This window comes from Oculina patagonica, chromosome 1 (assembly GCF_052425735.1).
Source record: "Oculina patagonica isolate OP01 chromosome 1, crgOcupat, whole genome shotgun sequence".
Lineage (NCBI taxonomy): Eukaryota > Metazoa > Cnidaria > Anthozoa > Scleractinia > Oculinidae > Oculina > Oculina patagonica.
The window spans coordinates 13,487,983-13,512,928 of NC_135758.1; the positions used below are offsets into that span (position 1 = coordinate 13,487,983).

Consider the following 24,946-nt stretch of genomic DNA (forward strand, 5'->3'; position numbering starts at 1 on the left):
TGCGTTACTCGGTGAGTAACTTCGGTGACCGAAAATTGTAAACTAGGGGAAGAAAATATGTAGATTCTGTTACGTCATTTATGACTCTAAAACACAATTTTATGAGCCAGGATTGTCGCGCAACAGCTGAATGTCTGTCACAGTTCTAAGCGTTGCGTGGCGACTGGTCTTACATCTGCTCTGATCTGCTGATCTGAGCTCCAGATAATAAATTGGGACACAATCGCGGTCAAACATGAATTCGAAAATGGTGTCCATTATAAATCTGGTTTCTTAAGTTCAGCTGGCTGGATGGGAAACTCAGCACCAGTCGAAACAAAGGAAAATGAAATGGGAGCGGCCCGGGGGGGGGGGGGATTCTCGTATGAAAGGGGCGGGACGCTCGTCGTCTCGCTTACGGGTGTATTAAAAATTTCCGATTTTGGGTCTCATTTAGGTTGTTTCCGGCAAAGCGATTAGCTGTCAAGGTCTCATTTACAGTTGCATGCGAAGAAATATACAAATATGAGTTCTATTTTTCAGTGTTTTGGTATCTTTTAGGGGTCACGAAAAGTTGAGCTTCGCCCAGATTAGTCTCTTTTAATTAGGGGCTCTATAAAATTTCCGACGCGCATCCACGCCCCTTTCATGTGGGAGTCTCCCCCGAGGGGACAGACAGGAGCCCATGGTGGGCTCTGGTCTCCCCGGGGACAGACAGGAGCCCATGGGGGCTTCTGGTCCCCCGGGGACAGACAGGAGCCCATGGTGGGCTCGGCTCCCCCGGGGGTACAGACAGGAGCCCATAGTGGGCTTCTGGTCTCCCCCGGGGGGGACAGACAGGAGCCCATGGTGGGCTTCTGGTACGGACCATTTTATTTTCTGTCGAGAAGGGGTTGTGGGAAAAATCTGCGAAGATTTTGCTCAGTAAATAAAACCGTGCACAGTGAAACGAGGAGAAATATCTTGTAAACTTTATGGAAGAGAATTCATGCAAAGTATTTTAATCGAATGGCAAAAATATCGGGTTATGAGATTGTTCACGCCACCCCCAAGCCGAGATGTTCCCTTGGTTTTTCATCTGACGGCAATATTAAAATAGAGATAAATCTTGCAGCATGTTAGTCAATCAGAAAAAAACCCTAGAACAATTGGTGCGTTTTTCCGCTCTTAGAAAAGGATACCTGTAAGTATCTGGTCTTGCTTTGCCTTTTGTCCAGACACGCTGATCACTGATAAACCATTTCTCCCAATCGTTTAGAAACTTTTGTTAAAAAGCTATGTCACGCAGGACATCGAGTCTCTTTTAGCAATGTTATCTAAGAAAATTAACATCCTCCAAGCCTCAAAATAGTAAAACCTTTATAAGGAAAGAAACCCCAGAGGCGATGGTAAAACCATGGTCCATGGAGATTTTGACGATTGTAATGAATTACATAATGATCACATTCGATTTCAATTCTTGTAGTACCTTTCCCTCTCATTTGAAGTTAAAAATAAATCATTTTCTGTGCCATTGTGTTTGAGGGCAAGCTAATAAGACTCATTCCTGTAAATACGTGGTGACATAGTTTTTTTAAGCCTGGATCTTGAGCAGTGGATACTGTTTGATAGGAAAAGAAAAAGCAGACAATAACATGATTCTACGAAGTCAGTTCAGTCTCTACTATAAAGATGATGGGGGTTACTTTCATGGATAGAGTACAGCCAATGGATATTCCTTTCAGGGAACAACTGTAGTATTAAGGGATTTGAAAATAAAAGGAAGTTTTCTTGAAAGTTTGGTTGCCTTTGATAACTTCAAAATATTTCTTGAACAACACTTCAATAGACTGAAACCTGTTCATGGGGTCCTGACCATTTTCTGACAAAACAAAACAGACAAACAGCGGAAAATGCAGATATTTCTGTTTAAATTATCCCATTTCAATTAACCAGCTGCAAAATTCGCCTGCATTGAGGTGAAATTGAGTTAATCCTATTTCATTTAACCAGCTGCAAAATTAGAACTCTAGTTCATCTGCAACACAGGCTACCGCAAAAATAATAAAGCTGTTAGAATCATAAATCCTCAATCTGGTCCAGGATCCCATCGAAAGCAATTTCTACCATTACTCACACTTAAATTCCGGTGCCCAGTTTTTCAAAGAGTGGATAACGCTATCCACTAGATAGTGATTTATCCATGGACAAGATATTTAATTTCTGTTTAAGACTTGCTGCTATTTTAGGTAAGGCAGCTGTTTGATTGTTAGCCCCTTCCAAGAGTTATTTTCTAAACCAAAAAAGTATAATAAAAGTATCAAAGATCCCCAGCACCACTCGTCAACATGGATGGTTGAAATTTCTAGTTGCTTTCTATTTAGAACTCCCCCTATGTATTTACAAAGCATGTTCATTTGCCACAGAAAAGGCAAAGTACACTGTCTCACCACAAAGAAAAGAAGCAGAATGTTATACTGGTATACTACAGTTGTATATTTAATAATCAGTACAAAAGTTTTATTTACATTTTCAAACGATGTCTGAAAAGAAAGATACAGTTGGCATGCAGAAGACAGCTTAGAATAAATTGTTCTTTCTCCTCGACCAACATGTCAAGACTGTGTCCTGTTTTCCTGAAGGTCAGGTAAAATCCTCACAACCACTTCATCGTTCTCTTCCGAGCTGAAACTATGTCGTCCACTCATTCTGCACTCTGCAGACTACTACCTTCATTACAGTGACTTTCTAAATGATGTGTAATGAGAAAACTTAAAGGCAGTTCACTTTTAAACCACAATGAATAAAATATTGCCAGAAGATTACCCTGAATGCAATTTACGCAGACATACATGTACATGTGACGACAACTCGAGACAACCTGACAGGGTGTTGCATTCTCAGTTTGCGTGATTTTGAAAGCCACTATAATAAAAGGTTCCCTCCATTCAACATGTCGACATTTGATGTTTTGTGATCCAGTAGTGTGATCATCTTCTTCCCCTTCCTCTGCCACCTCTGCCACGCCCTCTTCCTCTTCCACCAGCAGCAGGACGGCCTCTTCCTCTGGCAGCTGTTTGAAATAAAATATGGCATTCATATTAACCTTGTAATGTAATCTTTACTGCCGTAGACAGGGTTCGTACATTTTTTTCAGGCCAAAAATTCAAGGACTTTCCAGGACCCTTCTTGAAAATTTCAAGGACTTTTTCATGAAATTTACCCTAAATCAACGATTTCCAGTCTGTTGTGCCGTTGATGTGCTTGCTGAAGAACTAAAAAAAATCGCTTTTTTGGGCGGTCTCCTCATTGTCTTGAAGCCTTTTGACATTTAATTAACAAATTAAGGACTTTCAAGGACCCAAAAGCAACTTCAAGTAATTTCAAGGTCTTGAAATCGAACTCCTGAAATTCAAGGGTTTTCAAGATGCGTACAAACCCTGCATAGAACATTCTTATCATTGAGTACACCAATTTACACTTGAAGTAAAAAGAAAATGTTACCTACAATCCTAGACAAAAGTCTTGTACACTTCACTGTTTCAACAATTAATGGGCATATATACATGTGTACATTTATGTCTAAACTCCCCTCCCCACCCCCAATGCATTGATTATTTCTATCAATCCATCTGTGCAGCAATATTTCAACATTGCTTTTAGGGAGGGGGCTTTGAAAAATTGAACAATGACTTCTCAGCTTGAAAGGATTTGTCACTGGGCAAAATCCTGTTAAGTGTCTCAAGGATTTTTACAGCAAGGCGCCCAAATGTGTGACCACTTTTAATTTATTCACATTCTTTCGTGCAGATTTAATCCAATCAAAAGCCGTGGATAGCTTGCATCTGACTTCTGATTGGATTAAATCTGCACGAAAGAATGTGAATAAATTAAAAGTGGTCACACATTTGGGCGCCTTGCTGTAAGGCACACTCAACAGTAAGCAAAAAATATCACAAATTAAACTGTGATAACTACACGTATGTTAGGAACCCCAGCTGTACTGTGGCAGAAGAGCTGATTTCAAACCACAAGCAGGGTTTTAATAAAATTTGAAGTCGGCAGCTGGTTTGAGTACACTAACCAACTGTTTGAAAGAATCTTTCTTTCATTACTTCAATTTAGCGGGGGGGGGGGGGGGGGGGGTAGCCAACTTTTCGGAGCAAAGTTAAGCAAAGTAGCCAACCCTTTTTGACAGCTGCCGGTGATTATTAAAAGCACTGCACAAGATTTTAACTCTCACCACTATGTAGTGATTAGAGTACATGCGGTGAATTTACATATACAAATGACCAGATTTCTAATGTTATCACCACTTGAACATACTTCCATTACAATTTTACACAATCAATAAAATAATTAATAATTTATTTTACCTGCTTCTTTCTTTTTGGCCTTTGCTTTGGGAGCATCGTCAACCAGAAGAGTATCCAGAGGCAAACTTTCTGGGAGAATGAAGTAGCGGATGTTGTTGCCTCTGATGCTCAGTGACTCTAACTGAACTGGTTCCTTGTTCTTGATGGTCATTTTTACCGCTTTCAAGTGTGTATTCATACTCATGTCAACACCTGTTGTTGAATTAAAACCAAAAAATACTACAATTTAGCACAAAAAAACAAAACACTGTAAACATGTAAAGACGAGCGTGCCGTCACCGATTCACGTGTGAAATTTCGTCCTGCTTTATTCACACAAAAGGGGATGTCGGTGAATTCTCACTTTACAATTAAATAAACGCAACAGAAGGCGAAACGTTGGTACTTGCAGTGCACTCACGAGAAACGAGAAACTTCTCGAGAGAAACGAGACGCGTCTCGTTTCTTGCGAGACGGTGGTAACTTAGATTTGAGTGGTACTGTATAACTTTCATAACATATAGTATGCATTCCTAGAATGTGAAAATATCTGTTTCCTTACACAGGGACTTCAGAGAAAATAACAACACTTCTGAAGCTTGTATGAAGGAAATCATTAATATTGCTGAGGTCATGACCCAAACAAAGATCTAAACCTTGCCAGGCATTGGAAACTCAGCTACGCACTCACTGAAGGTGATGTTTGCAAAGGACCTGCATTAACGCATTGCATGTAAAGATCTTAACCCATGTCGCCAGTTTTATGGCAGTCTGACTGTCAGGCATGTTATGCTTGTTGCACAAAGCAACAAGTCACCAAACATTCAGATCTCTTGCAGGATACCTTGTACCAGTGTCCAATTCATTTCAACGAGTTCAAAGGCTTTACAGAATGAGACATAATGATTACAGCTGTTCTCAAAGGTGCAATTAAGTGTTGGCAATTATGCAGTTGAGAAATCATAAATGTTATAGAATGAATACATCAGGAAGCTCATCTTTTATTGGGATTTTTTGGAAAGCATGAGGGTGTATATATCAAATGCTAATCTCGTACCCAAATCTTCTCAACCCTCGGAGAGAACATCTGGTAAAGTCAGATTTTGCTCGCGTCAAATGTGTCAGAAATGTGACACACGACGCGACTACGCATGCTCGGCAATTTAGTAGATGAAAAGCTCACTTGGCCGCTGTAAATAGCTAATGAAAATCTTTCCCATATAAGGAAAGACAAGTAACACAATCTTGAAATAGAGTTGAGGAAGAAAAAAAAGGCGCCAGTCGTGTTTTTGCTGATAAATTAAAACACTCAAACCAGCCTTCAACGGTGGGGAAAAGCGCGCGCTGTGTTTGACGCGTACAAGCTAGCTGTACGCGTCAAGTACGTGTCAGATTTGCAAAGTTTTTCGCCCATCTTTTTACCCACGAATATCGTCATTTTAAAACATTTTGTTCAAACAAGCTTGAACTACAAACTGTATCTATAGATTATTCGCATTAGTAACGTTCAAAACACGACGCGTTTGTAGAAAAGCCTTTAAAACTAAATATTTCCCTACTAGCTAACGCACGGTGCGCACATGCGAAACAAAGTTTGCATCATCCGCGCGCAAATGCTGAAGTTGTTCATCAACCAATCAGATTGGCGAATTCAACGCACTTGACCAGATGTGTACTACCGTGGTAAGTAGACATCTGGGTACGAGATTAATCAAATGCAGAAGCTTGGGACCTTAGCTGTCGTTCTAGCGTGATTTGGAACGGAATTTGTGGACAATAAACATTGCTTATAAAAGAACATGGTTGATAGTTTGGTATATCCTGTTTACATGATTTTCGAGTTTGATCTCAGACCAGGTAAATATAAGAAAATCGGAACGGAGTAAAGTTCTTTGCGGATTGTCCAGACTGAAAGTTGTCATAAAACAGAGTTGTTTCAAGCTGCTATCAAACCAAAACATACAGCTCTCAATTTTTGGCTGAATGAACTCCTTCAGCACATAAACTATAAAGACGAACAGTCCACTCGGGAGTCCACTACTGTGTACGGCTCTAGTCAAGCTTACCCGTGATAGTTCCATGGACAACTGTTCCATTTTTCAGTTCGATTGTCACTGTTTCATGGCTCAGCTTCATCAAAAACCTGTCAACAAGGGCGAGACAACAAATGGAAATAAACATTAAATCGGCAAACTAAGCGACATCATACAACCTGAAAAAGATGCATCATTAAATCTCAGTTTCGCTCACCTAACAAGTTTCATGGTTGCAAGCTGAAGATCTCAGATGCAACCGGATTGTAAATTACCAAAACTTTGAGAAACTCAAAGATGGCCGCCAAACGATTCCGAACGTCCTGCCTCGTTCCCATGAACACGTGCAGCGGTAGCCTCGTTTGCGTGTTCAGTATGTTTGCCATGGAAACCTTCGCTACAGCAAAGAAAGAGTAAATCAAGATGGCGATGTCGGATGTGGATGTGAGTAGTTCTTTAGACCACGATGAAGAGCCTCTGGCTGAACTTACAGACGAGGAACTTTACAATCTTGTCCAGGAGACGTTGTAAGTATGCGAGAAGCATGACAGGGATGTTTCTGAGGGCAAAAGCAGCATAATCTGGCAGGAAAATTTGCTTGGAAACAAACAGACACAAATAGCAAAATTGCTTGTGCTTTCGGGTACAAAGTATATAAACCCGCTATGAATGTATTGCTGTTTGCTTTATGTGGCCTTCATGCTTGTTTCAAGTTAAAATACACTGAACTCGTTTTATAAGTTGTAGTTACGGCCAGTATTCTTCAAATTAAATAAAGTTTTCCTTGGCTCGACCTGTGAGTGCGTGTGTAATTTGTTATTCTTGTTTTGCATTTCATAGACATGCCAATGATGTACTTAAAAACGAGACCACAATGTTTGAAAAATATCTTAAAAGGGTTGATCCAAAGGACATAGGATTACAGCAAGCTGGTGAGTATTTTTAAGAATTTGCTCCCCTTATTAAAAGCCTGTCTAAAATTACATGTAATAATACTGTATGCTGTACATGAAACACATCATGTTGACTTTTTTTTATATTTTTCTATAATTATAATACTTATTTTCTATAAGTATAAGTTTCTAAAAGTTGAGTCCTGGCCAAAGAGCTGAACATTTTCATCAACATAATTTTAAATAAAATGTCTGATTAAACATTTGTGAAATATGCGTGATTCTAGTAAATTGTCAAAATATCCATGCCCCTTCCACAAAGGGTTTTTTGACATCCCCCCTTCTCCTCCCCTTCCCCTACCTCTCTAGAAATTCAAGTTAAATTTTATACTTTCCTTTTTTATAATAATCGGTTTACGTACATGTACTTTCCTTAAATTACTTTGCCTTTCAAACCTTCCCTCCCCCTTGGAATTGCTTATGACCTTTCTTCTTGGGATGGGTATGGGTATTTCCTGGAACCACACAGTACACTAAAATGCATTAGGTTATGTCCAATGAAAAAACAATGCAGAGTGATATAAAAGTCTGTCTTTTATTTATTAAGCTACCCAAGGTCCAGCCCAACCTACAATCGAGCCAGGCCACAGAGGACTGAGAAAGAGGTCAAGATCACGAGGACCATCATTAGACAGGTACACTGCTGAGTCTGTTATTAAATACCAACCATCAAGACGACCCTACAAGTATTAGACTAGTTAAAACACTGCTCTTCACCAATTTTCTTCTTAATGTCCATAAACATTGTTATTCCCAAAGGTTCAATACCCACCACCCCACGGAAGTGGGTTTCTAGCCCCCTTTTTTTTTCTTTTTTTCCCCGCCTGATTGACTGACTGACTGACTGACTGACTTACTGATTTACTGGGAAAAATAAATTCGCATGTATTTACCTTTTATCTATATTGAATTTTCATTTAGGCATTTGAAACTAACAGCAGAGCAAAAATGTGACATTGCTCAGCGGGAGCTGGAAGAGTTAAGAGATGAAATTGAGAAACTCAAGGACGAATCCGAAAAGATCCTTGATAACTTTCGGGTAGGTCAAATTACTCATAAGTTTGTTGGATTTTAAAAAAATGTTTCTAATTTATTTGCAAGACAATTTTCACAAAAATTTTGCGAAATAGCGACATCTTAATATTGCCTTGTGTATTTGTTTTTAAGGCTGTTATGGAAGAGGCAGACATCAGAAGTGCTGAAGTCAAGAAAGCGTCCTATGAATTTGAGAGAGATATCGTCAAAGGAGCTGTCAACCAGGTAATTTAAATGTCCACCTTTTTTTCTTCGAAGAGAAACAGAGTGAGAGTAAGGCTATTACAAGTTCAGAGCGAATATTTCAATGTTCTCATTGACTAACAGTTTATATCGGTACTTCATACTGTTATTACAGAGAACCAATAAAGTTATTGCAGAAAGAGTTACAAGATATATTGAAGACAAACTCAGAGCAAGAGTAAGTATTTTTCTTTGTATACATGTAGATGTAGGGATGTACATGGAATGGTGAATAATTTACCATGAAAATACACAGCTACATGTCTTTATTATTATCATTATCGTAATCTGAAACAAAGGGAAATAAAAATGAAACTGGTTTGAAAAAAATTTAAACCAAAGATAAATTTAAAATACAACAACTATAGTTATTTTTTTCTATATTTTGTATTATGCAGGACACGACCATTGAGAAGCTAAGACTAAAAAATTCTACACTGAAAGTTCAAAAGAGAAAGCTTCACATGCAACTTAAACAGGTTTGTGATCATTAAATGTGTTTACTTCTTCAGACACAATTTATTTGTCTATTTTTTTAAGGGAACCTTCAAACAAAATTGTATTTGAATACCTCAGCTGTTCTAATGAAAGCTTTTCTTTTAATTTTTTATAAATTTTGATGACTTAGAATAAATAAATTATAACATTGTTTAATATTTCTTTTTCTAGAAAGAAGAAATGGGAGAAGTACTTCATGAAGTTGATTTCAATCAGCTAAAAATTGAAAATCAACAGTACCTTGAAAAGATTGATGAAAAAAATCAAGATCTTCTGAGACTCAAACTTATGGATGGAAATGTACAACAGATTCTCAACACCTACAAGGTAAATAGAGTAAGAATGTGAAAACTTGTTTACAAGATCTCTTGAGCTGACAATTGTTTACAATTATAACACAATATTTTTTTTGACAGAAAAAATTACACACACTGACGATGGAGTCTTCAAGGTTAAAAATGGAGATTACACAAAGAAATGAGCTGCTATATAAAATCGACGCAGAAACACAGATGGTTGAGAAGGTTAGTTTGCTTTGTTCATCTCATTCATCAAGGAGAAATAAAGCTTGTTTTAAAGGGCTGTACACTGTATGTCGATAAATTATGCTGCTTTGTTGTGACTTTTAACAACAGCTTGCAATAAAAACACCAGAGAAGTAATAATTAGTAATAGTAATTGGACTGAGTGGAGTACAATTCAGGGAGTAATCGGGCGAGTAATTTCAAAATCGGCAGAGCGCGCAGCGCGAGGCCGCTTTGAAATTACGAGCACGATTACTCTCTGAATTGTACGACACGAGGTCCAATTACTAATTAATCGTGTCAATAACAAAATTCGAGGTTAGGAATTCTTTAGGAACCTTTTCTGTGAGAAAAAGTCAAAGGCAAATTCAGTTGGTTGCACAAAAAGTTAGAAAACAGCAAGAAAAAACCCATTCAAATGCGCATGATTGACGCGCGGATGGCGTAGGTGTCCAATTACAGGTATCCAATTTGAAGTTGCTCAAATTGGATACCTGTAATTGGACACCCACGTGATCGCGCGCCGATTACGCAACAAATAGGCGCGCGCAGAACCAATCAAAATCGAGAATTTTGTTATAGATACGATTAAACCACAAATGTACAAGGGTGGTTCAGAGTCAGCAAGATATCAGATGGATATTGTTTACATGTATGAATAACAGCCATGAAAAATTTAGGCCTTATTTTTTTTAAGGTGTATATGTACATGTAGTAGGAATTTTTCTGTTAAAAATCTTAAATTAAGGGAAGCAGCCTTGGGTGGGGTTGGGGGTGGGGACTCCTATATAAAAGATACAGGGATGCTTGTCATCTTGCTCAGGGGTGTAAATAAGTTAATTATTAAATTAATTATATTATAAAAGTTAATTATTCAATTTTGGATTTTGGTCTCACTTAGGGTGTTCTGGGCAATGCCAATTTTTAGCTGTCAAGGTCCCTTTAAGGGTTGCATGCTAAGAAATGTAGTCTGAAATATAAGACTATTTTTAGGGGTCAAAAAAGTGTGGTCCATGCCCAGATTGGCCTCCTTTAGGAGTTTAATTCGAAATTTCAATGGGCCCCCGCCCCCAGTAAAGTTCTTGATTTCTGTGGGTCGCCATGCAAACATTGAGTGTGTCATAGCAGTTCCTAAACAGCACTTTTGGCTGCATGTAACCTTTGATTGGCTCACCCTTACCAGAGTTAAGAATGACAGCAGTCTCCTATTTTCCCCCATGGGAACTACACTAACTCCCCCTCCCCTTAGGTGATTTGGTCAGAGTTACAAAACTATTAATCTTTTATTTTGAAGGAACGGACAAAAGCAGAAACACTAAATTCAAGATTGAAACAACAACTTGCAGACTACAAAGTACCAGATGTGAGTATTTACTTTTTTACTTTATGAAACTGATCAAGACAGTGTACATAACAAAAAGTTAATTAGTAATCAAAGATATTTTCATTTACTTGATAAATAACCTTTTTTGCCTTAAAGGTTTTGGATTACGTCACTGAACGAGCAGACCTCTATGAACTCAACAAAACGGTAAGTTTATCACTTTGAATAAACAGTTACTTTGTACAGGTACTGAGCTACATGGTAACTGTGCCTTCTCTTTAATAATATAGTTAGGAACTATAATGTTTTAGTTGCAAGTCAGGTTAAGTTTGAATAATATCAGACTATGCTCAAAACAAAACACCATTTCTCTTAACATTTGATGGAAATAGCCAAGAATGATAGGCAGTCAGCTGGGCAAAATATTTCTGTCAATTCATTCATCTGAATGTACCGAGGATTTTTTACATTTATTTTGACAAATTTATATTTTTGTCTGATTTTCTAGGTTCGCATGTGGGAGAGGAAAGTTGAAATAGCACATGTGAGTATTAATAGTTCTATACAGTAGAACCCTGATATAACGATCCTCGATATAACGATATTCTCGATATAACGATGAACATTCTATGTCCCAGCAAAAGTTACAGTAAAATGTATGGGACGGAACCCCGATATAACGATCTTCGATATAACGATATTCCCGATATAACGATGAGAATTTAGCGGACCGAACGTAAAATCCGACTCCCGATATAACAATGTTATCAGTAGACAGTCACATTTTATTTGCAAAACATTGAATTTAAGGCAATAACATAACGGTAATCGAGTCATCTCTAACGTTTCTAAAAACAGCTTTCATGAGCTTTGTACGATGATATACGAAAATGAGACTGTGTTCTAAGCCTTCTTATCAAAATTATTCTCTTTATCCTCCTCTAATAATAACCGGCACGCATACATGCATGCACAGGCGATGACGCTTTACAATGATCCCAGAAATTGCATTTTTCTTATTCATTTTAATTTTTATTTGCCTTGACTACAAAACGAACCTCCAATACATTACAAACTTACAGTATGATAAGACAAATACATTAAATCATTATGAACTTCGTCGTTTAGCAACAGAAAGGCCCAGGATTGATTTCCACACCTAGTCGATACTGAAGATTGAGTGACACTACCGTATTGAAATGGTCTGAAATGTAATGAAGTCAACACCGCTTACTAGAAATAGGGTAGCAGTTCTTTCTTAATTTCTTAATTCTTAATTCTGGCTTCTCGTACAAATAGGAATACGGATACCGTCACTGTTTTGTTTTTAATGGCTTGAGATAAATACCCGAATAAATATTATCAAAAGCAGTAAAATGAAGATGGCGAGTCGCGAAGGGAAAAGAAAAGAAAATTAACTTAAACTTAAATATTATCGACAACAATGCACGTCAAAGCAAACAAAGATTTCAGATAGCTCACCTTTGCAATCTAATCAAGATACTGCTGCCATCGGTCTCCCTTTTGGAAAGGTTTCAAAAGTTATGACACTAACCGGCCTTCACTCGTCAAATTCAACATCAGTCAAGTTAGTCTGTCATCACGTATGCCGACTTCGAATACACGTATAACGGTAGAAAAGTTCTTTAAGCGAGCTCACAATTATCCAGTACATCATTCTCCCTTGAACCCAAAACTCTGTTTAACTGTATGTTAGAAATCAAGCGCGTTTTGCCGATGGATGCTCTTAAAGTTGATTCAGTACTCATGACAATCAAAGATGGCGTACCAAAACTGAGTAAACAACAAAGTGCCTAGTTCCCAGTGCTACTCGGTTGGAGTAATCGTAACATTGCCCGTCCACGGGCCACAGCATATAGGCGTTGCGTCACCGCCTAAAAAGTGCTTGTTAGGTTTACCCCGATATAACGATATTTTCATTTATTTTACGGCCATATCGTTATATCGGGAGTTTCGATATAACGTTTCTTTGATATAACGATATTATTTTACTGCTCCCTTGGCATATCGTTATATCGGGGTTCCACTGTAAATAAACATAATTTTTCCCAGGATTCTTTTGTTTCCCAGAATTATTGTAAGGCAAGCACACTCCTGTCCATGTACAGTAATGGAGAGAAGCATTGCGTGACAAACCAAAGGATGTTACTGCGTGGCATGACCCAGCACTTTAGGCTTCTTTCATTTGTCTTATCATTGTTTTGTTTTTGTTTTATATATAGATGGCTTTGAAAACAAATCGCAAGACTTGGCGCAAGCTACAGATGGCTCATCAAGAACAAGCCCCTTGGAAAGTCTAGGCGTGTCACACAACACGTGTCTGATCAAGACTGACCGCCGTCAGTTTGTTGTGAACAATGTCACATTGTAAATAGGAAGGGCTTGTCTGCAGCCGTTCTACAAAATGAATTTGTATATTAGTTTTATTAGTTGTAAATAAACAGAACTATCCTCAGCTTGATTGTGTAGTTCTTTGTGCAAGATTTGTATTTCTACTCACCCTGACCTTTACAAAATCATTTTGAGCCTGTTCCAGGCGTTCGGTTAGCTGGGAACAGCGCGAAAAGGAAGCGGCGAGCAAAAAATAGAGAGGGGGCTGAGGTGAGGAGGGAGCAGGTAACTTTCTTCTGTTTCCCACTGACCGAACGCCTGGAACAGGCTAAATCATTTTCAAAAATTCCTTTACACACCTTGTACGTAACCAGCGATATTTCGCGTGAAAAGTAGCCCGCTTACAGGCTCCCTTGTGGGGCATCGAGAGAAAAAAAGCGTGGTCTGACCTCCCCTACTTGGTACTTTATGAAACTTGCAGATACTGCCTAGATGTACTACTGAATTCCATTCTCAGAATTAACGCTAAGAGATATGCATGTCAATCAACAAGGAGATTTCCTGTTTCGATACTGAAAAGTTAAAATACATGAGTTGCGACAGCAGTAAGAAGGATGTAAGGCTCACGCGCAGCACAACGCAAGGGATCCAAGAAGTTGTTAAATTTCGGTGTAAAATGGCCCATTTCCTAGATGCCTTTTACCTCCCTTTCAAAACGAGCCCTAGTGCACAACCTTTCATGTGGAAATGAGTTCTATCTGAATTTGTCAGTGTTTTGACCATGAATAACTGTCACACTAGACTTGTCACAAGTCGACTCTTTTGAGCGACGAAGTCATGAGAAGCGAGAGAAAAACGGGCTTTGAGAAAGTCTACTGTCACACTAAAACGAATATCGACCCTTAAATAGGCTGCATGCGTAGCAGCTACCTGGTATTCAGTTCTCATTGCCAACTAAACTAAATTCATTTTAACAAGTCAAGCCGCGAATGAATGACGGCTCTTGACGCATGTAAGGGTTAAGACTGTTTTATTATTTTACATAAACAATCACAGTAGGTGATAAGTTCTAGTCTACACCCTGAACAGCAAAATCGCACTCTATTTGGCCAGTGACCGTTCATGCAACGCGAGGTCTAAAAATAGAATGCAACTGAATGTAACCCTCACGATGCCCAGAAAACATGTGTTCTGAGAGAAATAGAAGGAGTCTAGGCGAATTTTTCGTTTTATGAGTGTTTTAGGAAGTTTGTTTGTCCGAGTCTTGTCTGGGTCGTGACGTCACTCGCGCGCTTCGCTATTGCTACGTTAGTGACTAATGATATACCTTACAGAATGTGTTCACTTAACTGCGCAAATGCCTCATTTCAAGAATTTTCCTAGCAAAATCACAAGTGGCCCAGTGTCTACTGTTTTCGCTAGACACAGACCAAGAACCTCCTTAGCTCCCCTCATGTCTCATCGTAAATGTGATTTCCGGAGACATGCTACCTGGTATATAAGTTTCGCTCTCTCAGAAATAGAAAAGTTTCGGAGAAAAGGCATCATCTGTAGAGTTGCTGGCAACCAGCTAGCCACAGATTAAAAGTTCATTTCAGGCAGCATGCTTTGCATTTTCCACTAGCCATTTCAGCTCGAAAAATAAATACAAACCTCACTTCAAATGTTGCAAATAGATTATTAATATTTTATTACGGACAACCAGCAATAAATTTTCACTCACGTGTATACAGATGAAGACTGTAACTGATAGTAAAACAAGATAATGCGAGGTATTATGAAGGCAAGTGAAGACAAACACAGCATCAAGTTCGTTTGTAGGTAAACTAAAGCTGGTGGCAAGCAGGTTAAGTTATAGCCAAACAGCAGACTGAATTTAGGATATATACAACTTTAATTACAAAAAGCACTAAAAGTCTGTTCTGTCCAACCTACTTCTACCAGAACCGATTTCAACGGACTTGTTCCGTCAAATTAACAGTCAGTATTCAGACATGCACTGCCTTTAAGAAGTTTTACTTCAGATATTACTGATCTTACAGCTACATTAAACATTTACAAATGTATACATTGACAACCGTGTGACTTTCTGTGAATAACGAACTTGTCTGGATGTAGCAATAACATTGTACTTTGTTATTATTCTTTCTTTCTCTCTGTAAGAGCAGACAGTCAAGGAAATTCAATTGTTGTGTAACAGGAGCCATCAGGATTTCAGCAGCATCTTTTATGACGGTAACTCCACAGTGGAATGGTCCATTCTGTGCCTATAAACCCAGTCTTCACCTGTAATCAACAAATGACAGTTATCCATCTTTGTAACATTTTGATTATAACAGTGTTTTATCGTTTACGTTACACTGGTGTTTGTCAGGCTAATCAATACACGAGCATCGTACAACGTTACAATTCTACTCTTTCAAGGCTAATAGGCTTTTCACACATGACTAGGACAGCTGAGAGGAACAAAACCCAAATCAACTAATCAGATTATTTTATTGGCAGCCTAATATATTATAAGTATTGGGCTAGGTATAGTTTCTATAGCTGACTTTTCCTGACATAAACATTGTAGGTCGTGTAATAAATTTGTTATTTCCCAAGTTTGCTCGGGTCCCGTATTGGGAACATATGGCCCCTCGGTCTTTTTTGTACAGACCTTGCTGCGCTCGATCGGCATATTGTTAGAGGGGCTTCGTCATGGATTTTAACATATTTTTGAACAGCCAAAATACATGTTTGTGTCGCAGGAAACCTAAAAATAATGGCCCATTTCTGTTTACAATTGCTATAATAGAGCACCGAAACTGTTCACAAGCGCGTTGAGCTGTGGATAGCTAGGAAGGAAATTAAGAAAAAAAATTTAAAAAAAAAATAAAAAATTAAGGCTAGTAAGGCTAGTAAGAATCGGAAACTGTTTGGGAACTTTAACGAGAATTTGACAAAAACATCACAGTTACTCACCTTGGCATTTACGACTGCAGTAAAATTTCGTGCCTTTCCCTCTGCACCTGTTAACAACATACAACAATGAAAACATGGTTAGAGAAGAGAAGAAGTATCCGAAAAAAAGCCAAGTCAAGTCAGTGATTGGTAGGTTAACCTTCTGTCTTCCGTGCGGTAAGAGTCGTCACGCAACCCTACTTACAAAACGCTGAGGAGCGTTGCGTTACGAGCTTAGTGCCAGGGTTTTCTTTCATTTCATTATTTTACTGCTTTGACTCGCTGCAGCCTCTAATTCGCTTTAAGCGAAAGAAAACCATTAAAAGCATTATCGCAATCCGCTGGTTACTGTCAAGATTAGGGTTGCGGGCCTGGGCGCAACAAAGTATAAACGAAAGAGACATATTATAATCGAAGAGTTTTATTAGATTTAGTAAGCAGAAATCTTTAATCTTTTTAAAACAAAAGGCCGGTGTAAGCAATTTTAAATCAGCGTTTGACCTTGTATCGTATATCGTAAATCGTATATCGGATGTCACGCTACAAGATAACGTACCTTTTGTTAAATAATCAATCAACGCGGAAGTTCTTAGCTACTTTTTTTTACGTTAATTTTGACAAAATTTCCGAAACGGAAATTATTAAAGACCCCCAAGGTTGTGAAACGTCATCGCTTCTGCATGCATTGCGTGCCATTTATTATATTTTGCCATAGATTAGTGCTATTAGTAATATAATAATATAATAATATTTATATTATATTGCGCCTTAAAATCAAGCGCATTACAAATTATTAACTAAAAAAAGTACACAAAAAATGAATAAATACAATATACTTATTCAGAGAAAGTGAAAGGAGAGAAATAAGAACACAATAAACAAATGAAAACAAATCAACTAAAAGCCCAAAAAATGTAACAGAACGAAAGACTGATGGATGTCCTGTCTATTGGCAGAGGAAGACTGCCAAAGAAGGGGCAGCATCAAAAAAAAAAAACTGGGCTTGTTGTGTCGACGTACGAGGTGCATATTTCACAAGCACCCTTCTAAATTTATGCTAGTGTTAGGGTCACTGCAAAACACTGAAACCTAAACTATACCTATTACTCCAGACATCCAAAGCGATGTTTTACTCTCAAGCTCATATGGAGGCAATGGGATAAAATGAAGGTTTTCCTACCTCTGGCATTTCTTGAAGGTTCCTGGATATCTCTCTACTTGCCTACAGTTTGCACAAGCATGCTTTTTCTTGGCACTGTCAGCATAGTCCTTTAGAATCGTTTCATGGAGCCGACTGCCCTCAATCACTTCCTCCTCTTTTTTCCTGCACCTTTCTTCATACTCTTGATTAGGGTGTGGCTTGTCGAGATGAAATTGGTCCCTTAGTCTTCTGTAAGACCCGTTTTTATCCCTTTTATAAACTTCCATGTAGTCAATAGCAGAAGCCCCTGCCCTGTCTGTAAGCACAGATTGTATTCCTCTTATTACTTTTGTTTCCCAGCTATCCTCCTCATCGTCATCATCATCATCATCCGAGCTACCCGGCAACCCACCATTTTTACCAACAGTAGCTACAGCAACCATGGGGCCTGTTGTTGGTCTGGGCTCACTGGGCGCCGAGGCTTTTGTTGTAGATTGGGAGACAACTGTAGTCTTGTCCTCTTTTGTACTTACGGTTTGGGTTGATTCTGAGTTTGTTGAAACTGGGGTAACTTTTTGCAGAGCTGATAGCGGCAGCTGTGTTATTGAGGTAACACCAAGCTCATCCAGTTTTCCTGCTTCTAGCCAACGCCTCAAGTAACGACAAATAGCACCGCCAAACTTCACATACAGAGGAAACACACACATGGCCTGTAAAAGGTAATTATCAGTCTTGTGAATATCACTTCCAGCTGATCAATGAAATTGGGGAAAACGTGAAATGTTTGAATTTAAGGGAATTTGTTCTGAATCTGTTGTGCTGCTCTGTTGCTGAGTGAGTGAGAACACTTACTGAATTATCAAGACATCTGGCGTTGGTGCATGAAGTATAAGCTCTGATTAAGGCTTAGCCTTGTTGATAACTGTTTTAAAATTAATTCACACTAATCCAACTGAAAATTTGGTCCAGAAAATATCCATACGATACCCCTCCAACAGAAGGCTTTTTGGTTTAAACCCTCCCACCCCACTGGAAATTTTAGTTCAGTTCGTACTTTCCTTTTCGAAAATGTGGGTTTTGAGACCCTCACCCCCTCAGAATTTTTAATAATGACCTTCCTTGAGGTGGGTATGGATATTTCTTGGAGCCTCGCAGTTTCAAGAAAATTACCGGTATTCAAAATAAAAAATGAAGTGATGATAAAAATATTATACAAAAAATGTTATAAAACTGAATTGAAATTTCAAGGTAATCCTGGATTAGCTTAACTGTGCTATGTTCCATCAGGGGCTGGTGTAGCTGTAAATTTGTAGCCTTGTTGTGCAGTTAGCAAGACATACACTTTTTATAAATTGTTCACCATACACTTTAAACTACAAAATAGCCAATATTTACTTAATGGAACTGATCATCAGAAATGACAAGTTGCATATTGCCCAGTAGTAGAAATCCAAACTTTATATGGCACAGCATTTACAAACACGTTTTAATTTTAAAAACCTGTACCTTCAATGCAGCCTCTTGTTCTGAGGGTTCCCCAAAGAGTCGTCGAAACACATCTCTAGAAAACATGCATAAAAAGAATTCAACTCAGAGATTCATGTACACCTGTACATGGATATGTCACAAATATAAAAATGTTCATTCATCAAAAAAGTGCAGTACTAAGGCTAACTGTACCTTGTGTCCTTGTGAATAAATGGATCCTTAGCTGAGAAAATAAAAATTTGCCACCAACATCAAACATAATTTGCAAATGACAACTATTAGAACACACAATGATACTGCATTAACAACATCTTTTTTTCTGAGGCCTGGTTCTTATGTGTGGAATTCCTGTGATGTTGATACTGGTAGCGATTCCTCCAGCTATATCACAGAGGGTATCCACATTAAAAAGATTTAATGCCAGCATGCGATAAGCATCTAGCTCAAGTCAACTTTCCAGCCATGTTTGTGGTAAACATTTGGGGTAATCTGTGATTCTCTCTCATATATTTGGCCACAACAGTGTTCTCCCTAGGTATTTTAGGCCGGGGGGGGCCCCTTCTTTTTTTTTTTTAAAATTTTTTCCCCCCGGCTTAAAATTTAAGATTTTTTCCCTTTGAAGTTTTTTTTATTTTTGTATAGGTTTTTTTTTTTTTTTTCCAAAAAAAAAGGAGAAATAATTCAAAAAATTTTTAAAATTTTGGGTTTTTTTTTTTTTTTTTTTTTTTTTTTTTTTTTTTTTTTTTTTTTTTCCCACTTTTTTCCCAAAAAGATAAAAAAAAACCCCAAAGGAGTGAAAAAAAGGGAGGCGGGGCGAGAAAAAAAAAAAAAAGAAAAATTTAAAAAAAAAAAAAAAAAAAAAAAAATTTAAAAAAAAAAAAAAAAGGGGCACAATGAAATAACATATTGTGGAGTGATGACAAATTGCCTCGACTATTATAAAAAGATACAGCTATTTCAATTAATGTTGTCAGTTCAAAGCTTAAAGCTGAAAGACGAGTCCGAAAGGAGGTCTGGGTATTCACTGGAACATTGCATATTGGCCTATAGGAGATGTACAAGTTTGTATTTTGGTGCGTGAAGAATTCACGAATTTGTTTTCCTCTCAGGAGGCCTTTTCTGCAGCTTTCGTTCACAGTCGAGTAGCTTTGAGTTTTTAAAAATCTTCTTGAATTTAGTGTAGCTTAAAGTACCTTGTTTCTGCAGGTCTGCAGAGAAAGAAAACATACAAATTTGTGTTTTTCATGTCATTATATCTATTAGTTTACAGCACGTGGAGTTGCTCTCTTCTTCGATTCTTTCTATTGGTCTTGTCTTTAAGCTTTGGTCAGACCAAGTTAGTAAAAATAGCTGTATATTTGATGATCTAAAAGGAGAATTCACATGTAACACTTGACTGGAATGGTTAGAAGTATGTACATACCATAAGAGGAAGAACCCACATGATGGATTAAACTTCTGTTTTGAGCCAAAACAACAGCATCCGTGACTAAACACTTAGCTTTGCTTGCCTTGCCTGCAACAGAACAAAATTTAGTGTTAGGAATTTAATAATCAATTTTTATGTTGCTAAATAAAGTTTTTGATCAATTATTGATTATAATCAACGATCGTCACAGCACTAAGATACATCAAACAATAATGTTGTTAAATCATGTATGTGCAGGGGTAGGGGGGGGGGGTTGGGGGGGGGAGATGTGTGACAGCTTGTGACATCATTTTTTTCTGCTTGAAGCCAACAAATTTGTTGGGATTACCACCCCAAATGTTCCAACTGACTTCTCTCAGTTATACTTGTATTAAAAAACGAAATACAGCCAAAGAAAATAAAAAAGAGATACTTATTAATAATTATCAATTATTTCTTACCATTTACAAAATTTTCGATCAAATAATCTACTACATGATCCACAAATCCAAGCAGATGTAAATGGTCACTCTGTAAAGAAAAGACAAAACTTGTTTCAAACATATTAACCTTTAATTATAATAATTATTGTGGGCAGCAGTCACCAGTGGCCCAATTGCTTAAGTGTGTCAGACACTAGTTAAAGTGGCATGGGATTAACCCTGGGCATGGTTATTGTGTTGTGTACTCATTGCATGTATGACCAAAATAATTTTAATACTTTACCTGTCTCTCTTCACTCAGGCCCCAGTTGTTCAAAGGTTAAATCACTACCCACTGGATAGTGATTTTTCCGGTGGATAGCATTTTCCACCCTTTGAACAACTGGACCCAGGAGTATAAGTTGCTACTGGCAAACATTTGGGACAATAAACCTAACAAAATGCTGGAAGGTAACCTTTAATGGGCAGGCATCCCAGGAAGAGTAACAGTACTCTAAGTCAACCTGTAGTATGGTCTTTTTTTGGGGGGGCTTGCCCCCCCCCCCCCCCCCCCCCCCCCCTTAAACATTTTATCCTTAACACGCCTGCAGGTCAAGTCAAAATGAAAATGACTAATAAAAATGTACAGCAATACATATGTACCAAACACTAAAACGTCTAACAAAAGATTTATTATCCAGCAGTATTCTTCCTGAAATCTTGACCTTGCACCATGTTTGTCATTCTCTCATGGCCAAAGCATATAAGGTAAGAGTACTACTGAAAACCTGTTCAACCAGTCTTTGAGAGAACATTTCTTTAAGATAAGTGTATTTGTAATTGTACATTATTTGAACTGTACTGAGTGAAATACAGAATAAGTACTGGCAGTTTTCACCCATTAGCCAGTTTACATGCTTTACTTTATCATAATCTCATATCACATACTGTACCTTGATTGGAAAGTCTTTCATGCACCCATGACTTACTGAAAACTCTCTAAATGCAGAAACAAACTTCTGCTTTTGTTGTTGTGTCTAAAATTTAAAAAGGTAAGAAAAATTAACATGTTTCTTATCTTATACATGTATCAAGGTCTTGTGAACAGTACAATCTGAAAAGGCAAATACCCTAAAAAACTAGCTACAGATAGCAAGCAAACAAATGCCTTGTGAGTGGCACAACAACGTAATTACTAGAGTTAAGAGATAAAATACATAATGATGCATGGTTGGTTGCTTGAATATGCGAATATAACTTTTTTGCATGTACATGTAACTCAACATCTCACAAGTGAGCTTAGTATGAGTAAGCAAGTGAAAACTCAAGTCTTACACAAGAACAGAAGTTTCATGATGTATTATCTTGTTTTTATCATGCCTTTCAATAGCATACAAACTCTGAAGTTCAAAACCTACACGTTTTTACTGCCATTAATCATAACTATGACGAAAATCAATGAACCAAACAAAAACAAAGTAAACAAAATGAATAAAAATCTACCATCACCAACCCAAAGGTATTTTTTGAACCCATTCAAGTGAATTTCTGTTTCCTCGATAGCTGGGATGAGATAATTGACAGCAGTAATAATTCACATCCATTGATCAAGAGGGTTTAATATTTTCATGTTATTGAAAGGTGCATAAATAGAAAAATACAATTTAGATAGTATCAGTAGTTCATAGAGTGTGATCGTCCGGGTGAGAGTGACTGCTGTTTTGGTAACCTGAGAGGAAGTCATCTTCAGAGTCATCAAGTAGAAAGTTGTTGTCAGTCGATTATGTTATAAAGTCTGGTCCGCTGAAGCTGATTGGTCAGTTTTGCTAGATGTTATTGGCTTAAAGATTTGTGTAAAGTTTGTCAATAGTATTTGGTCAGTTTTGATCCATCTATTGTTAGTTGTTAAGTTGTTCTGTTTACGGTCTGCTTGTTGGTTTTGTTTACCTTGTGAATGAATTGTTTGTTAAAATGGTATACTTTGGTGCATTTATTTCTTATTGTTCTTTACAGTAGCATTTAAGGATTCTCCCTAGCATATAAGCATCAAGGTTTGCAAGATCACTGTAATGTGCATGTGTTTGATTGACAAGTGATAATTAGATTGCTAATACGATCTGTGCGTTCATTCAATTCACACAAATAACACATTTACAAAACAGTATTGGTAGAAAACTATGACTGTAATAAGTTATAAATACTGTAGAAATTTATTATGCATCTGCACCAATAGCCAAGAGTTCGAATTGTAAGCTTTATTTATTTTTTGTTTTTGTTGTTCGAGTCTTTATAGTACTAAGCGTTTTGTAAAAAGTAAAAAGTCCTATAGAATCTATCGTTATAATTAGATAACAATTTTATTAACCAGAACCAGAGATTAACTTGCATTTACGGTTAAAATTGTATAAAAACTGTGGCCTAGAACAAAAACAGTTCAAGTAGCACAGATGTTAAGCTTAATTTCCGTGGGTCGATCGAACATCGTTTAGGTCACACTACCATTCATTAATTATTACACGATTTTATCAATACCTGGTCTTCCAGTAAACTCTTGAATGCTCCTTTGTGCTTTTGAAAGAATTCATAGTCCTGGGGTGTTATGTCGGGATCAAAAAGCTCGAAATCTGTCGAGCTAAACAACACATTTCTCATTTTGATGTCCTTCTGCTGCAACTTTCACTTTTAATACAAAAACTACTTCATATAATGCAGCATCAAATGCTACCTCGTCGCCAGTCTACTCTGCAAATAACTGGGTAACCGTGCCTTCGTAAAGGATGTGTATCTTGGGTATGTACTTCATGGGTGAATGCCATATAGTCGCCTTATTAAGTACTTCATGTAACATTCCTATTCTATCCCACATAGTCGCCTTTTAACCACTTCATGTAACATACGTATTCAATACACACCTTCCAATTCCGTTCACCTCTGTTCAACTCCGCTCACCTCTGTTCAACTCCGTTCACCTCTGTTCAACTCCGTTCACCTCTGTTCAACTCCGTTCACCTCTCTTCAACTTCGTTCATTTCTGATCAACTCCCTGAACTCCGTTCACCTCTGTTTAACTCCGTTCACCTCTGTTCAACTCCGTTCACCTCTGTTTAACTCCGTTCACCTCTGTTCAACTCCGTTCACCTCTGTTCAACTCCGTTCACCTCTCTTCAACTTCGTTCACTTCTGATCAACTCCCTGAACTCCGTTCACCTCTGTTTAACTCCGTTCACCTCTGTTCAACTCCGTTCACCTCTGTATAACTCAGTTCACCTCTGTTCAACTCCGCTCACCTCTTTTCAACATCGTTCAACTCTGTTTAACTCCGTTCAACTCCGTTCAACTCCGTTCACCTCTGTTCAACTCCGTTCACCTCTTTTCAACATCTTTAAACTCCGTTCACCTCCGTTCACCTCTGTTCAACTCCGTTTAACTCTGTTCAACTCCGTTCACCTCTTTTCGACATCGTTCAACTCTGTTTAACTCCGTTCACCTCTGTTCAACTCCGTTCACCTATGTTTAACTCAGTTTAATCTCTGTTGAACTCCGTTCACCTCTGTTCAACTCCGTTCACCTCTGTTTAACTCCGTTCGCCTCTGTTGAACTCCGTTCACCTCTGTTCAACTCCGTTCACCTCTGTTCAACTCCGTTCAACTCCGTTCAACTCCGTTCACCTCTGTTCAACTCCGTTCACCTCTGCCAGTTCAACTCCGTTCACCTCTGTTCAACTCCGTTCACCTCTGTTCAACTCCGTTCACCTCTGTTTAACTCCGTTCACCTCTGTTCAACTCCGCTCACCTCTGTTCAACTCCGTTCACCTCTGATCAACTCCGTTCACCTCTGTTCAACTCCGTTCACCTCTGTTCAACTCCGTTCACCTCTGTTCAACTCCGTTCACCTCTGTTCAACTCCGTTCACCTCTGTTCAACTCCGTTCACCTCTGTTCAACTCCGTTCACCTCTGTTCAACTCCGCTCAACTCCGTTCACCTCTCTTCAACTTCGTTCACTTTTGATCAACTCCGTTCACCTCTGTTTAACTCCGTTCACCTCTGTTCAACTCCGTTCACCTCTGTTTAACTCCGTTCACCTCTGTTCAACTCCGTTCACCTCTGTATAACTCAGTTCACCTCTGTTCAACTCCGTTCACCTCTTTTCAACATCTTTAAACTCCGTTCACCTCCGTTCACCTCTGTTCAACTCCGTTTAACTCTGTTCAACTCCGTTCACCTCTTTTCGACATCGTTCAACTCTGTTTAACTCCGTTCACCTCTGTT

General features: G+C 38.2%; 3 protein-coding genes across 3 annotated transcripts; 1 reads left to right on the forward strand and 2 right to left on the reverse strand.

Moving 5' to 3' along the window:
• Nucleotides 1-2,430: 2,430 nt before the first annotated feature.
• LOC144657560 (small nuclear ribonucleoprotein Sm D1-like) lies at nt 2,431-6,683 on the reverse strand. Its single transcript, XM_078517909.1, has 4 exons — nt 6,564-6,683; nt 6,380-6,456; nt 4,335-4,526; nt 2,431-3,031 (listed from the first exon to the last, which is right to left on the reverse strand). Exons 1-4 carry the CDS (start codon nt 6,575-6,577, stop codon nt 2,949-2,951), a joined length of 366 nt encoding a protein of 121 aa, XP_078374035.1. The 5' UTR covers nt 6,578-6,683; the 3' UTR covers nt 2,431-2,948.
• LOC144657552 (cilia- and flagella-associated protein 263-like) lies at nt 6,652-13,400 on the forward strand. The gene is made up of 13 exons (XM_078517908.1): nt 6,652-6,873; nt 7,187-7,278; nt 7,847-7,934; nt 8,221-8,338; nt 8,467-8,559; nt 8,693-8,755; nt 8,976-9,056; nt 9,247-9,402; nt 9,492-9,599; nt 10,894-10,962; nt 11,080-11,130; nt 11,432-11,467; nt 13,167-13,400. The coding sequence occupies exons 1-13, from the start codon at nt 6,770-6,772 to the stop codon at nt 13,242-13,244; spliced, it is 1,137 nt and encodes a 378-aa protein (XP_078374034.1). The 5' UTR covers nt 6,652-6,769; the 3' UTR covers nt 13,245-13,400.
• Nucleotides 13,401-14,933: 1,533 nt separating this feature from the next.
• Nucleotides 14,934-23,363, reverse strand: LOC144657580 (uncharacterized). The gene is made up of 9 exons (XM_078517932.1): nt 23,210-23,363; nt 21,631-21,714; nt 20,717-20,786; nt 20,271-20,363; nt 19,040-19,070; nt 18,866-18,920; nt 17,399-18,069; nt 16,240-16,286; nt 14,934-15,561 (listed from the first exon to the last, which is right to left on the reverse strand). The coding sequence occupies exons 1-9, from the start codon at nt 23,327-23,329 to the stop codon at nt 15,503-15,505; spliced, it is 1,230 nt and encodes a 409-aa protein (XP_078374058.1). The 5' UTR covers nt 23,330-23,363; the 3' UTR covers nt 14,934-15,502.
• Between the last annotated feature and the right edge of the window lie 1,583 nt (nt 23,364-24,946).